Raw genomic sequence first — 17,160 nt, 5'->3', positions numbered from 1 at the left:
ACACACCTCTGTTCGCAGCATGCGATTCTCGTCCTCCAGACCCTTCAGTTTCTGATGCAGGAAGTCGTAGTGGACCAAGTTGGTGAGAGAAGTGCATGACTCATTTCTTTTTATCCTACAAGGAAAGAAACATGTGTTTGCATTAGATATCTTGACAATCATTGTTTAAAGATTGTTTAATAAATATATTTGTTTCACTCAATTATTTAAAAATTAACTGAATAACTAAGCTGCTGCAATGAGAAGAAATGGACAGAGAACAATAATGAATAGAGATAATGATTAACTGCTGATGGGAAAGAGTGTTTGCTGAGCTGGAAACATTTAAAGAGGATCAGAGAGGATGTTCTGATCTATGTTTACTTTCAAAGACTCAACCCATTACCACGTTCTTTTTCAACGATTATAATAGAAAGGATGGAATTCTTTTGTGAATCAATATGAGTTTTCATTACGACACAAATGATTTTTATTTTGTTCATTATATGAGAAAAACGAGGATAGTGTAGTAAAGCACATCTTGTCAGCTGTTTGAAATTGTTTATTAAGAAACTAATAACACATTTTAGTCAAAGGCCCAATAAGCACTATGTGTGTGTGTGTGTGTGTGTGTGTGTGTGTGTGTGTGTGTGTGTGTGTGTGTGTGTGTGTGTGTGTGTGTGTGTGTGTGTGTATGTGTACCCACGGGGAACGTGATTCAGCGTTCTCGATCTCCTCGGTGCTCGCATAGAACTGAAGGAGGTCGTCTCTCATTGTCAGCTCATGGCGAAGTTGAGCAATCTTGAAATACAATATTGAATTATTATTAACTGTATAACACCACATTCATAACAAAAGCGTCTGTGTGTTTCAGTGGGTGTCAAATTTGTTACACATGTTGATTTTGTACCTCTTCCTTTGCTATTTCCAGCTGCTCATCCAGCATTTCATTGCGTGCGGTTATTTCTTGGTTCTGTTTCAGCAGGGATTGACCGATCCGCGCCGCTAGCTCGAGATCCCGCTCTTTCTGCAAAGTGATGCAACATTTCATATTATTTTAGGGAACAATGCATGATGGCGAAGCAGAACTTCATTTGTTCATAATGTGGGAGATAGAAAACCAGCATTTTGGCAAGGAGGCATAAAACTGTTATCCTTTATAATCCCGTTCATCTGCTGTGTGTCTCACCTCCTCCAGCAAGTGAGTGACCGCCTTGATGTCATGATATGTCTTGGTGACCTGGCCCACTCTGTCCGAGCACAGCACTGAGGGAGGAGAGGGGGGAGGAGAGGGGGGAGGAGAGGGGGGAGGAGAGGGGGGAGGAGGGATTTTATGAATGGAGGAAGAGCTGTATGCACACAAAGGATACTTAACAACAAAGCCTTGCTGTCTGCAAAGGCTCCAATTCAGTTTTTAGTTGTATTATGACAATAAAAAAATGATTAGCACATTCACAGATTAAAGTTTAATTTGTTTGCCACTTAAAATGTTATTTAAAAACATACCGCTGTTTCTAACCATTTCGCCAAATCACATCCCAACATGTATCTTTCTCTTTAAATTATTATTTTTTTCCAGTCTTCAATTGAATTTCTGAAAGCACTGCTCTAATGGAACGGACTAGCTCTATAATGTAGATTTGTAGATGATATCATGATGTAAACAAATGAATAAACAGATCCCAGCCTTGTCACACATATCCTTTTCCAGTGTGTATATTTCCACACACAGCCTGCAAACAGCACATTCTGTGTGAATGAGAGCCTCGACTACATCTTGTTTCTTTGTTAAGTTTCCTCCGCTACAGACCACAACCTGTCCATGCGGTCAGCCAGATACTGATCCTCTTAGCTTGATCCCTTTTAGCCCAGATAAGAGGGCAATAAAGACCTCGTTCTCCTGGATACCGATATAGCTCATCAGGAGATGCTGCCGGTGGCTGAACTGATGAAGTGTTCGTGCCAGCAGGACACGTACAGCATGGAGGGGATAACAGAGGCTGGCTATTGGCCTGCCACTTTGTTTACATCCTGGAGAGTGCTGTGTTTGGGTCCACTTCAAAGTCAATAATGGTGAAGCTCTGAAAACTTTTCATTTGCTCGTAATCTGTTGATTTCACAAAAGATTTCAGTAATAAACTATAAGCACTGCCTTATCATTTTGTGTTCCTTTTTTATACTTCTCACAATTGTAGGTTTTGTGTATTGTTTAAGACTGTGTGTAAAATGTGCCTGGACTAGTGTGCAATTCTGAATGACACTAATCTGAAATCAGTTGTGTAACCTTACTTTGGTGGTAGGCTTAGCTCGACTAAAGATATGGGAAGTTGCCATGCCGCAAAGTAATCAGATTGAGGTGCTTGAATTTGACCGGAGAAACCGTGATTGGGCGGCGTCTAATCAGACTAATGGAAAGAACCTTGGGCTGCACAGTATAGCTGTATCATGAATTATATACACGGAAATCATGTCCATCAGTCGGTGGTGATTAACGGGCAGGTAGAGGTCATGTTTCCATCTGTACTTAGCAGATTAAAGAGAAAAGCAAAAGCAAAAAGGTTTCACAGGTGATGGTGAGACCATTTTAACTCATTAAACTAATCACTAGGCTTTGCCAGACAAATGTCAGGAAGGATACATCGGATACACTAATGCAGAAGTATAGTCTGGAACACCAATATCTTAAAACTGACTATTTCATTCATGTAATTTACTTCAACACTGAATGTGAAATAGAAAGACGAATCCTGGACCACCTAAACTGCCTCCAAGATGAAGGACTTTTACAGTATATTGTCAATCCAACTTATTCAATTAAATCATAAAATAAAAGATCTTGCCGAATATGATAGTCACATTGACTCTTACACTCTAAAATCTTTCTTAATCTTTGAGCTAAAAGGATGAGAAATCCCTGATGTTCTCAGAAAAAAAGGATATTTGAACATTTATAATTATCTAACAAATCAACTGCCAACAAGGATCTTGTCATTTGCTTCAAGGCAATAAGTGTTCGTTTAGCAGTATTTTCTCAACAACTGCTATTCCGTCAACTTCCTCCTTGCCTGGTGTTTTAGCTGAAACCCTAATAAGTGCAGTTTTGAGCGTGAGCTCTTGAGGTAGTCTGAAAATATGTATTAGCATAGTTGTACGTACACACTGACGTGTATTGAGGGTGGCCCCCTATATGAACTGTGAGAGCAGCAAACAACATGACGGCTACAGCTGTCTCCATCGAGACCTGAGATACAGGTCTAGATGACATTTTTGTTAGTCATTTTCTTGACAGCTGTTCATCTGATGTGCTTCACATTGTTTGGGTTGATTGAGTATTCTCTGCCTCTTTTGTTTTTGACTGATTCATATTCAAAGTCTGGCTAACCACTAAAAGGCTGAGTGCACTGCAACATCATGTTAGCAGATACAATACTTTTACATTATCCTGTTAGTATTTTTTATTTGTAGGCTTTAATGACCATCTATTGTTGGTATTTTGCCCTACTTGTTCGTGTCCATTACGAACATTTAACGACAGAAGTAAGAATTGATGTCTGATGCTGTTTGTATTGATTATATTGTATATTTTGTTGTGGAAAATCTCAAAAAACAGATTGTTTAAAAAATTGGTATGTACCGTAGGGATTTACAGCTTGACTCTAAATTAATTAAATCATAGATATATATAAAAAAGGTACAATAGAAGTACAGTTCTCACATAATCCTAATCAACAACAGTGTAAACATGTCTATTTCTGATCATTACCATTGACTAAATGACTTTGAAACAGACTATTAATAAACATTAACTACAACCTAAATAACACGTAACTGGTTGTGTGATTGCTAAATACATTATATAAATGAACAATGGTTAATCAGATAATAGACTCCTCAAATCCTCTTGTACTTACAGTGGATTGAAGCAGCAGCTGGACGGTCAGCGGGTCACACACACACACACACACACACACACACACACACACACACACACACACACACACACACACACACACACACACACACACACACACACACACACACACACACACACACACACACACACACACACACACACACACACACACACACACACACACACACACACACACACACACACACACACACACACACACACACACACACACACACACACACACACACACACACACACACACACACACACACACACACACACACACACACACACACACACACACACACACACACACACACACACACCACACACACACACCACACACACACACCACACACACACACACACACACACACACCACACACACACACACACACACCACACACACACACACACACACACACACACACGAATGAACTGTACATCCACAAAGACTCAACTTAGTAAATAACTGTATATCTATTTCCTTTTGACCCGAGAGCAGATCAAGGAAATGGATGCTGCTTTGCCAGCTAGAGGTTTTAGGGTTTGAGTTAAGCTAAATCCAGGCAGCTACCCTGAACTGCAGGCCTAATAGTGTACATAGTGGATGAACTCTGCTGAGCTACGTATACTTATGACGTCTGTTATGTCATGGGGATCAGACAGGCAAAGAGCTTTATGAACAAGATTCACATTGATCCCATATTGATCCCTACTGTTGTGAAAGGGCAAACTTGAACAAAACTGGCAGGAGCTAACATTTAACTCACTAGTTTAATCGGTAATGATTTAAGTATAATTTAAGAGTGAACAGTCTACAGATTTCATAATGGTAACATTAATCTCACTATAAACAAGTTTTGTGTCCGATCTATTACAATTAGGTTTCAAATTAAAGCTGGATTTGAGCAAAAAGATCATATAAACACACAACAAAGCACTCGGAAACAATGTGTCCAACAGAAACAAGTGAAGTATATGTGCACTAAAAACACAGCTCCAGCAAACATGTAGAGTCTCTGTGTTGGAATTCAACACTGGAACCATACAGTTAGAGATGGAGATTCAAGAAGAATGGGGTGAGCTGTATATCCAATTTAAAGTCTCATTGCACAACAGAGGCCACACATTGGTTTGTTTGGGTGTCCTGTATGTCTGGATTGGTGCCCGTGTCGCAGTGTTTGGGTGCCAACCACGTGCCCATTTAGACAAAGAATGCCTGGTAAAGAGGAGCGATAGAGGAGGCTTTTCACAAATGTATGACATGCATGAGAAGTAGCATAGATAATGTACCGACACTCTTTGTTCTTCAGAATAGGGTTTGGGAACATTTAACAGCGGTGCATTCAAGAGCAATCAGGTCATTCAATCATTCTCATTTGTCCAATTTGATTCTCGTTTCTCAGGATTTCCAAAATTAAGATCTCTGGTTCAAACCTTGTCAGAGAAACTGGAAGCATTCAAATACGATTCCCTAGTTCTATGGCTTTGACCTCCATATACTAAAAACAAAGAAAAACACAAAATGTTCAATGCTGCCAATGACAACTGCTGACATGTACACAGAGATGGTTGTGCTGCTGCAGCGTACACACACACACACACGATCAGTGACCTTCACCACACTGAATGTATTTACAAAACTTTACCCGTCTCAGGGCACGTTCATGTTAAGCTAAAAGGAGTGTTGTGAAAAGAGCTGCAGAAACCGCCTTTTGTCGGATGTTAATCATGACTTGTATGTTGCACCTTCAATGACATCACTGCAGAACATCCAGTGCATTATAAAGTATCTAGCACTTCGATAACACAGATCTTGACAACGCAATGTAGGACAAAAAAACACCAGACAGCAGCATTTTACCTGCAGATTACAATAATTATTAACCATGACTCTTTACATAGTATTTTATGTAACTTCCTCTCTAAGCATGTAAGTCTCTTGTGCATGCCAGCTGCTTTTCCCTGTCGTCTGCATCATCACGCACCACCAACTAATCTCACCTTGTGTCACCTCCCGGCAAAGGATGTCCTTGTTGTTATTATTATTGTTATTGCTGTTAAGACATGTCTTGTCCACATCCACTACTTCATTCACAAGACTAGAAATGCTCTTGTCTTCTTCCTCCACCTCGGATGCAGAGGAGCTCCACACCTCCATGGTGACCGGAGAAAAAGTGTCCTCCGCCTCTCCGTCCATCGGTTAAATAAATCCCAGATAATCTTCAGATAAATTACTGTGAATATCCTGCGCTGTCACACACCAACTGTGTCTGCGGCATGATTCTGCTGGCCTGTGTGTTTTGGTACAAACCAGCCTACGTGAGGGAGTGTGTGTGTGTACCTGTGTGTTCCTGTGTGTGTGAGAGGATCTGAGCTGCTGCATGTTAATATTTAATCCCTCAGACTGTACCGGCCATCTGTCGTCATGACTGCCTTCGTTCACCTGGCCACGTTGGACTACCGGGTAAGAAAAGAGGGGAGGAAGAGGAGGGGGGTTGAAGAAGGAAGACAAATCTCAACCCCAAGCCATGAAAGCCGATATTGATCACCAGGGTCATTGAGATAAGTATAGTCAGCTGTATTTGAAAAAATAATTCAGGATATGGATGCTGATGGAGTTTGAAAGGATGCTGCATTAAGCCCACCCACCCCTGAGGATCTGAGGCAGATGGTAGGTTCCGCCCGGGCCAATGGCTGCTCTTGCTCTGAGCACATACGTAATAGCAGGCACAGAGAGGGCTCTGCTGCTGCTGCAGACAGAGCCACACCCACTGTACAGGGGGCTGATGGGAGAAACAGAGGGTCCACTGTGAGTCTAGGATTTTAGGGGTTTTGTCTGGGATCATTAATTAATCATCCTGCTATTCATATATGTTTCTTTCTACACTAAAATAGTGATTCAGTAAGTGTTTTAGTCAAATATGATATGGAATTTATTATATATATCAAAATATAAATAAACCATATTTGTCATTCTGAGCAATGGAGAGTTGCTTTCTGTGAGCACATAATAGGTAAGTATTCTTCCTAGATTATGAGCGAACCGCAAAGATTGTTTTTCATCTCGATTCAGTTTTATCTAAATAGGTCTGCTTTCCAATGAACTTTACAGTGAACTCTGTTCTGCTGCAATGATCCAAAGCCCTTGCCCACACCACTGTCCTATATATACGGGTTTGTCTCCGTCCGTCTGTGACCTAGACACAAGCGTTTCTCTGACAATCAAATATTAATGCCTTCATACATTTTTCACCCAAAACAGATTATTTTCAGGTCGAATGCAGCACGCAAGAGTCAGTGCAGACACAACGTTCACCTCTGCAATTTCCCATCCCTACGCTCGCTCTCTTCCAGCATTTATCTGTTGCAGGATAACATCTTTGAGAGCAGCATGTGTATGGTTAAAGAGGTGACTTCAAATTCCATTCCAAGAATGGTTTGACTACTTCCAAGTTAAAAAAGCCATTGCTCTAACAACACCACTAGAAATGCTGCAAGATAACAACTCTAGGTAATAAAGAAGTAAAGTCTCAAGTACTTTGCCCACAATAACAAGTAAAGATGTGACAATGAGGCCCCTCCCAGGAATAAAATCAACAATCTGCTCTGATTCAACTTTCTCCAAACATCATTTCACCTCAAGCTTTGAAATAGCCCTTATATTTATTATTAACTATTGAACTAGTTACCTCTGGAAACTTGTTACAAAAAACAAGCATAGAAGTACTGTTTAAATAAAGTCTTGATAAAAGCAGCTCAGCCCACTTCTGTTACTCAGTGTGACGATAAGGACCTGAAAACTGAGCGCTGATATCCCCGGTCAATAATTGTCTGAGGAAACACCCTGGAAGGTCTTTAGCATTGTTTTTGATCCACAGTGAAATACAGCCCTGCACAATAATCATATAAACAGTTATCAATTATTATAGATCAGACACGCTCTACCCACAGTCTTCCAAGTAAATCTCGTGCTGCGTTTAATCATTTAACCAAACAAGTTAGATCCCTCTGCTCGACTGCATGTCTGACTCAATGTGTGGGTATTTCCCCTGCCCTCATTGTTGTGGTTAGAGGCTTACCATGATGCATGATTAATGAGACGTAGGTGTGGCCCTAAACTTTAGCAAAAATGCTTCCATGGAATACTACTTGTTTGTTCGCTTCACATCTAAGGATATTAGGCAAGGCAAGGCAAGGCAAGTTTATTTATATAGCACCTTTCAACAGAAGGAAATTCAAAGTGCTTTACAAAAAATTAAAGCCATTAGGAAAATGGCATTTAAAATCAGACATTAAAAAGAAAAGCTAATAAAATAAACATTAAAAGAAAAAATACATGGATAAAAGTTACAGTGCAGTCTAAGATAGGAATAGTTCAATCAAAAGCAGCGACAAAAAGAAAAGTCTTCAGCCTGGATTTAAAAGTAGTCAGAGTTGCAGCGGACCTGCAGGTTTCTGGGAGTTTGTTCCAGATATTTGGAGCATAATAACTGAACGCTGCTTTACCATGTTTAGTTCTGACTCTGGGGACAGAAAGCTGACCAGTCCCTGAAGACCTGAGAGATCTGGATGGTTCATAATTTAGCAGGAGGTCGGAAATGTATTTTGGGCCTAAACCATTCAGTGCTTTATAAACCAGCAGCAGTATTTTGAAATCTATTCTTTGACACACAGGAAGCCAGTGTAAAGACTTCAGAACAGGAGTGATGTGATCCACTTTCTTAGTGTTAGTGAGGACTCGAGCAGCAGCGTTCTGAATCAGCTGCAGCTTCCTAATAGATTTTTTAGTGAGACCTGTGAAGACACCATTGCAGTAGTCGAGTCTACTGAAGATAAAAGCATGGACAAGTTTTTCCAAATCCTGCTGTGACATTAGTCTTTTAATCCTAGATATATTCTTTAGGTGATAGTAGGCTGATTTAGTAACTGTTTTAATGTGACTGTTGAAACTCAGGTCAGAGTCCATGACTACACCTAGATTTCTGGCTTTATCTGTTGTTTTGAACATTGCAGACTGAAGCTCAGCGCTAACTTTTATACGTTCTGCCTTGGCTCCAAAAACCATTACCTCAGTTTTATCTTTTATCTTTGTTTGTTTAAAGTTCTGACACATCCAATCATTGATTTGTTCAATGCACTTACTCAGTGTTTGAATTGGAGCATAGTCTCCTGGTGAATTTGTTACGTAAATTTGTGTGTCATCCGCATAGCTATGGTAACTTATGTTGTTGTTTTTCATTATTTGAGCCAGTGGTAGCATGTAGATGTTAAAGAGAAGAGGCCCCAAGATGGAGCCTTGAGGAACCCCACATGTCATATTTGTTAACTTAGATGTGTATATTAGGCTTTACAGTATAACTCTGTGTTCCCTGCTGTCAGAGGAACATGTGCTTGCTTGAATTATTTATAATTTAAAAGAAATTCCAATTTCCAATAAATCATTTAAATAAACAAATCATCTGTGTGACAATTTGAACTGGGAAGATGTAAAACTAAAAAGACATACTTTTGCTGGCTGTTAAACCAAAACAATCAACTGGAAAAGTGTTAAAGAGAGAGTTTCATCATTTCATTTTGTGCCTTGACTATGACATGTGACTATGACTCCAATGTTCAAAAAGCTCTTTATTTTTCTCATACTGCCTGTGCTGCAGCACCTCTTTTCACCCTCTGTCTGAAATAGGGATGCAAAATTCCGGGAATTTTCAAAGATGGAAACTTTCAACGGGAATTAACGGGAATTTATTCGGGCAAACCTAAGGCTCTTTGAGCCGGACACAGAGCCATCCTCAACAAGGCTGGACAGTGACACTGAAGAGGAAGACTCAGAGTGTGATGTTGATGAGGCCCAGGAAGAGCCCATTGACTGAAAGGGTTTAGCAAAAATGCAGAGGATCGCTCGAAGGAAGATTTGCATGTTTAATGGGACTTTTTGGAGAGAGAAGGGCTCTTTTCATTTAACATTTTGAATGGGACTTTGTGGATGGGGGGTGCATTTTTGTTCATTTTTTAATGAGTGGGGTTGGGGGGGGATGAGTAACACAAAAATGTAACACAACATTCCTGTTTTCGTTCTTCAATAAGAAACAATATTTGTTGAATAAAATAATTCAAACTTGTTCTGTTCTACATCAAAAAAATTTTTTTTAAATCAGTAGAAATGTCATGTTTTTTTGTTTAATTTTGCATCGAATATTTCCAAGATTCCCCAGCTTAACTTTCCATGGAAACTTTCCACCCCTTTGCAACCCTAGTCTGAAACCAGAGCCAGTCTGCTCTGATTGGTTAGCTGGCCGGCTCTGTTGTGATTGGTCAACCGCTTTCTTAGCCTGTAACGTACAATGTGTTGGAGCGTTTAGCCAATAGAAGCGCAAGTGTACCTAATAATATAATCTAAACATATCTTCAGTGATGTCATTATGCCACGTACATTAAAAAGAGTGAAATCGGGGGGGGAGTTGGGAGAGAAACTCCTTTGCAGTCTATTTACATGCTCCAAAATCTATACCATATACTACTATACAGTACTGTGAAAAACGAACAAAACCAAATGCCCCCTGACCAAATATGTCAAACACTGTGGCTTGGCACGGGTCAGTCTGTCCTGATAGGAACATGTAGCATGGCTTGGTACAGCCTATCTAGCATTATGAGGAAGTAGCAGCACAATCACATGAAATACTATCAGTTAAAAAGGGCAAAGTTATTAAGAGTACTGATACATAAAAAAACTGCTTAAATACACCTGCCATTATGAATTGATCAAACAAAACAGTAAATGGCAATGCATACATGCTACATTTGATCTAAATCACAATATGGTTGTATAAACAATATAATATGGTTTATATTTGTAAGAGGAGAAAATAGTTCAGCCCTACAGTAGATTATGGGTTGAGATTACCATGGTTGAGCCGGAGTCTCTGTTACTGCAGAGCAAAGTTTCCTAACCTGAGCTTCAGTCTGCAATGTTCAAAACAACAGATAAAGCCAGAAATCTAGGTGTAGTCATGGACTCTGACCTGAGTTTCAACAGTCACATTAAAACAGTTACTAAATCAGCCTACTATCACCTAAAGAATATATCTAGGATTAAAAGACTAATGTCACAGCAGGATTTGGAAAAACTTGTCCATGCTTTTATCTTCAGTAGACTGGACTACTGCAATGGTGTCTTTGCAGGTCTCAATAAAAAATCTATTAGGAAGCTGCAGCTAATTCAGAACGCCGCTGCTCGAGTCCTCACTAACACTAAGAAAGTGGATCACATCACTCCTGTTCTGAAGTCTTTACACTGGCTTCCTGTGTGTCAAAGAATAGATTTCAAAATACTGCTGCTGGTTTATAAAGCACTGAATGGTTTAGGCCCAAAATACATTTCTGACCTCCTGCTAAATTATGAACCATCCAGATCTCTCAGGTCTTCAGGGACTGGTCAGCTTTCTGTCCCCAGAGTCAGAACTAAACATGGTAAAGCAGCGTTCAGTTATTATGCTCCAAATATCTGGAACAAACTCCCAGAAACCTGCAGGTCCGCTGCAACTCTTACTACTTTTAAATCCAGGCTGAAGACTTTTCTTTTTGTCGCTGCTTTTAATTGATATATTCATATCTTAGACTGCACTGTAACTTTTATCCATGTATTTTTTCTTTTAATGTTTATTTTATTAGCTTTTCTTTTTAATGACTGATTTTAAATGCCATTTTCTTAATGTCTTTCATTTTTTGTAAAGCACTTTGAATTTCCTTCTGTTGAAAAGTGCTATATAAATAAACTTGCCTTGCCTTGCCTAACCTTGTCAAATATCATTGCAGAGTAAATATGTCAGAATTGTGCACATTCAGACAGTGTGTTTAATGTTATGCGTTGCTGACAACTGGCTTTGCAATTTAAGTGTCAAACTGTTTTGAAATTAGGCTGTATGTACTCTAATCCATTCCTTATAGGGGTCTTTAAAATGACAAGTCGAGCTGATCAACACTGAATTTAAATCTCAGAGCAGATCACAGGATCAAATAAATGGTAGAAATTAGCCCTCATGCACACATCTTCTGTATACAAGCAAGCCTTATAGAAGTCAAGGCAAGGACGCACACAATCTCCCATTCCCCCATAGGTCTAGACACCTATGCATCTAATAATAAACTCTTTCTGAGCGGCAGCTGGGATGTGCCGTCTGCAGCGCTGCAGTGGAAACTGTTCAGGAAGCCAAGTGACGGCAGGTTAATCGGCTTGGTGACATTTGACATCTGTGACTCACAGACGTGGGAGTGTGTGCGTGGAGGAGAGCTTTCAGTAACTCATTGAGAACACACACACATCCTCAAGTTTATCCTTAATTGTGGGCAAAATATGAATGAAGGAAAGGAAAAGCCCTTATTGAGATGAGGAATGCAACTATTTCACTAGTTAATGAAAAGTGCACTTGTATCTCTTTTAACAAAATATTACTGTTTCTCTAAACTTCAAAACATATGAGAATTTCACTCAACTGGGTAAAATAATCTGTCATCCCCGTGTATTCCTTTCCCACACCTATCCTTTATCTGTTGAAGCATTTGTACAAAACCGTTGCGGTCCTTAGCCAGACATCAAAAAATTAAACGTACATTTGCAACAAACGTTATAACTTCACAGGTTTTGAACTTGCATAACTAAGGCTTAGTGAACAAAAAGCAGCAGGGAAACCTTGTGTTTGCAGTATAAAGGCAGTGATATGACAAACCGATGTTTGTATGAAAACACTGTAAGCAAATGCTGTAAACTGATCATCTCATGTGACTTCCTCACAACAGACAAAAGGTCAAAAGGTGTTTTGGAAACATCCCTCCATCAGGTAGTGAACATAAGACGCTACTCACAGAAGTACTTGAGCGTCTCTTCTATCTGCTCGTGTGTGAGTCCCAGAGCCACGATTGGTGTCAGCAGAGGGGTGTGCAGCCAGTCGTCATGGTCGTATCCGAACACCGTGTCCGCTCGGAGGGTGTAGCTGGGCTGACCCTCAGACAGGAGGCTCACTATCTCCAACTCGGGCAGGTCGGAACAAAGGTCTGTGTAATATGGATAACGTTTGTGAGTGTATGGGTTTATATGAGGATAGAGAAACAAACAGAGAAAAAGGGCTTTAACAACATGTCACAACAAATAGTCACCTACAATGACACACTGCCCTCTACTGATAGGTCTATGAACATACCTTTCTTATAAGTTTACAATAAAATGAACTCTTGTGCTTGGTATTTGCAAAATGCTCATAAATAAAAATTCTTAATTAAGGGTTTAAGAGTTTTTGCAAAAACATAAATAAAATAGGAGTGTCTTCTCATTTATATTCATATATTTATATAGAAATGTTATTCATTGGGATAAACCCCTTGAGATGCACCATCTCGTTTTCAAGGGGGTCCTGAATATTTCTTTCAGGCATTCAGTCAATTGTACCAAACAATGTGAGCAATTATTTTGAATGTCGAAGAAAAAATAAATCATAAAATCCTAGGACTTTTGCAAGATTAAATGAAGATGTTTAAATACCAAACAGGCCTTTTTAAAAGATAAATTACCTTAATACACCTTGGAATCTTGATTACATGTTTAAAAAATATATATATATTTATATATATATATATATAAATGAAAGATATTCTTCCTCTGTGACTCACCTGTTAAAGTTGAGACATCGTGGAAGGCTGGTTGTCCCAGGTCCCCGAGGCTCTCAGATGTTTCAATATGAAGAGGCCGGGGGTCCGTCCCCAGGGACCCAAGCGCCTCCCCCTGCCCCTCATGGAGGGAGAACGCTGACTGGGAGTCCAGGTGGGCCTGTGGGGACCAGGAGGGAGGAGAAAGAGGAGCAGGAAGAGGAGAGGAGGGAGGGGAGGCAGGGTGGGACAGCTTGAGACGGGGCTGGAGGGTTCAGGCTGAAGGCTGACCTAGAGCTGGGTGTCCCGCTGTGGGACTGAGGCCCCCTGCTGGCTCAGGGAGAGGACACAGGCCTCCAGGGCATCAGGCTCTGGTTGGCTGAGAAGGTAACTAGAGAGGAGAATGCAAAGAGGAGGAGAGGGGAGAAAAGAGAGTCATTAGGATGTTGGAACTGTTCATTGTTATGTTCATTATATTGCTGTATATAAAGGGCAAGTTGAGTGACATATTAGTGTTCATATTTTAGTTCGTTTTGGTAGTTATTTATGGTTTTGTTTTTTGCAGAGAGATGGAGGCGTGTGGCGAAGTGGATAGAGCGTTGGTGTTCGGATCAAGGGAGCACAGGTTCAAACCCCACTGCAGTTTCTTTACCAGGAAAAGAGACATAAAAGCCGGTGTTCTTTGTAGTTTATAGAAAATAATAAATAAATTCTCGTCTAGACAATGGACATTTTCCTGTGTAAGATTTGCTTCCTGGTGCTTTAGCGGCTCTTTGATTTTGGGTTTGTTTTCAGTTTTAAGAACAAATAGCCACCACAAGAATGTTTAAAGGGTGTTTAAAGGATCTAGGTGACAACAATTGTATTGAATATAGCAATGCAGGTGATTATGATAAGTATGTACTGAAGATTGCAATCTTATACAGTTCTGCATACAAAGCCTGCAATATGGTGTGACCACAGTTTTGTTTTCAGTCTCTCCATTTCTCAAGCAACACGAGTGAACAACTTTAACTAGACGTTGCTTGACTTTTGCTTTGTAGCAATACATTGAACGCTTTTATTTTACCATTCAATAGACCCACAATTGGTCAAATTCCAGCATATAACATCTCTCAAACTAGTAACTGCAGACTGGTCTTTTTTAACACAGAAACTGAAACTTGTAAAACAACTCTCCATATGAGAAGTAGAGTTAATGGGGTTAATTGTCTTTCCAACGGTCTCACAAATAAAACAATTAAAAACTACAAAAGGGTTAAGAGTAATACTAAAATAGAAAATATGTGAAAAATGTGGTGAAGCCCTACTTTAAAAAAAAATGTTTTGTGATGAAACGGTATCAAAGAGGATGTTATATTATTATTAATAAAACCAGCAACTCCATTAGTGCCAGTTTCTAATATCTCTTATCATGCAAGTAACTGAGACCCATTTATTTTTCAACAGATCTGAAGTCTGCCAGCATCAAACCTTTTGTCTGATCAGAAAGCCTTTCAGTAAAACCACAACAGAGCCGGCCTCCTCTCTGTGTTGTAGGGTCACACGGATAGAGTAACCTCCGTCTGAAGCTACACACAGATCAGATTCCTCACCACACACACACACACACACACACACACACACACACACACACACACACACACACACACACACACACACACACACACACACACACACACACACACACCACACACACACACACACACACACACACACACACACACACACACACACACACACACACACACACACACACACACACACACACACACACACACACATCACACACACACACACACACACACACACACACACACACACACACACACACACACCACACACACACACACACACACACACACACACACACACACACACACACACACACACCACACACACACACACACACACACACACACACACACACACACACACACACACACACACACCACACACACACACACACACACACACACACACACACACACACACACACACACACACACACACACACACACACACACACACACACACACACACACACACACACACACACACACACTGATCTAGGTCGGTATCATCTCTGACAGTGATTCTCACTCTGGGGATTGGGTTTTCAGATTCACTCATTTAAAATACCACTCTATAAAAAGTCTTACAAATGTCACATAAAAACAAACATTTTAAATATATAATAGTTATACAAAACATTCCAATTAAAAAAAGATATACTTCTTAGAATCTAAACATATCTTTATCTATTATCATTTAATTGTGTCTTGTGTTTTTATACTTTGTACCTTTGTTTCTCTCACTAAGACTGTAGAAGTGTAAAAAATAGGGAATAAAATAAGAGGGTCACATCAGAATACTCTCTGTCTTGTTAGGGGTCTTTACCTGAAAACAATTGAGAACCTCTTTTATTCAATAACGTACATCTTTGGAAAAGAAGACTATTTTAATATTTACGTTCTTTGCATAATCACTTGACAGTATTTAAGATCCACCTTGATAAAACTAATACACCCAATTTAGCAAGGCTAAATTAAATAACAGACATCTCTCTGTTTAGTGTAATACAATTCAACAGCAATCATAACCTGCGTGAAGAGAGGATTTATTACAGGGCTAGGTGTGCATATTAAACTGGCATCTAAATGTATGTAGTTACTCGTAAACTAATTGAACTCTTGTTTATAGAATATCTGCCATCCCTGCCCCATATGTTCATAGTATGAAGGCAACCATAAATGTGGTTTTACAATAATACACTACAAGCATAACTAAATGATGTTGTGTGTATGGAAGTGATCAAGTCAAAATTCACAGAATTTATTTTGTAGGTGGTCATTTTTTTTTATTTGATCAGATTTATTTTGAATGTGTAAAACAATAATACAAACATTTAACATGAGAATTATTATACAATACAAAAAAAATGTAGAGTTTACACTTATTTAATCCCACCCCTTCTCCCAAAAACTAAATTATTAACATATACATTACATATATATAGTTTTGTTTTTATAATAATATTAGTAGTGTTGTTTGTATTAATTATTTTTTGAAGAATGTTCTTGTGTGTTTTGACATTATGTTTGTAAATATCTGAAAGAAACATTTATTTTCATTATCAAAAACAATATACAAAGCTACGGTAATGATAAAGATTTGCCACGTACTGAATCTTACTGATCTTTTATATATAAAAAAGTTTCTCATACAGTTTAAAAAGCTGCTTATTAATGACACAATACTGTACTTAAATTCCAGTCTGAGAGTGGCTTCATGCTTTAGCCAGGCGGGGAACAAAAGGACACTTGATACGTCGACCCAGTTATTGCAGTCAATAAAACATGCAGCCACAGGGTTAGGCCCAATTAAAAGGGACAGCGACCAGCCTGTCATGTGTAGAGCAGGCGCGCACACACACACACACACACACACACACACACACACACACACACACACACACACACACACACACACACACACACACACACACACTGCAGCTGTGGACCCTTTTAGATTACACTTGAATTAAAGTAACCCCCCGCCACAGCAGTATCACTATCACCAGCCGCTTTATATTCCCTTTACCCTTGTTGGTGTACTCCCCT

The 17,160-nt window shown here is 39.5% G+C and overlaps 1 protein-coding gene across 1 annotated transcript in view; it reads right to left on the bottom strand.

The window, feature by feature from the left end:
• si:dkey-28e7.3 (trafficking kinesin-binding protein 1) overlaps positions 1 to 17,160 on the bottom strand; it is a 29,439-nt gene that overhangs the window by 8,291 nt on the left and 3,988 nt on the right. The window contains exons 2-7 of the mRNA XM_034239094.1: positions 13,562 to 13,802; positions 12,761 to 12,949; positions 1,169 to 1,245; positions 890 to 1,006; positions 686 to 780; positions 7 to 115 (exon numbers count right to left, since the gene is read on the bottom strand). Of these exons, the coding sequence (XP_034094985.1) occupies positions 7 to 115; positions 686 to 780; positions 890 to 1,006; positions 1,169 to 1,245; positions 12,761 to 12,949; positions 13,562 to 13,802 (828 nt within the window). The remainder of the gene's footprint in view (positions 1 to 6; positions 116 to 685; positions 781 to 889; positions 1,007 to 1,168; positions 1,246 to 12,760; positions 12,950 to 13,561; positions 13,803 to 17,160) is intronic.

This window comes from Gymnodraco acuticeps, unplaced genomic scaffold (assembly GCF_902827175.1).
Source record: "Gymnodraco acuticeps unplaced genomic scaffold, fGymAcu1.1, whole genome shotgun sequence".
Classification (NCBI taxonomy): domain Eukaryota; kingdom Metazoa; phylum Chordata; class Actinopteri; order Perciformes; family Bathydraconidae; genus Gymnodraco; species Gymnodraco acuticeps.
This window is presented reverse-complemented; position numbering and strand designations above follow the sequence as displayed.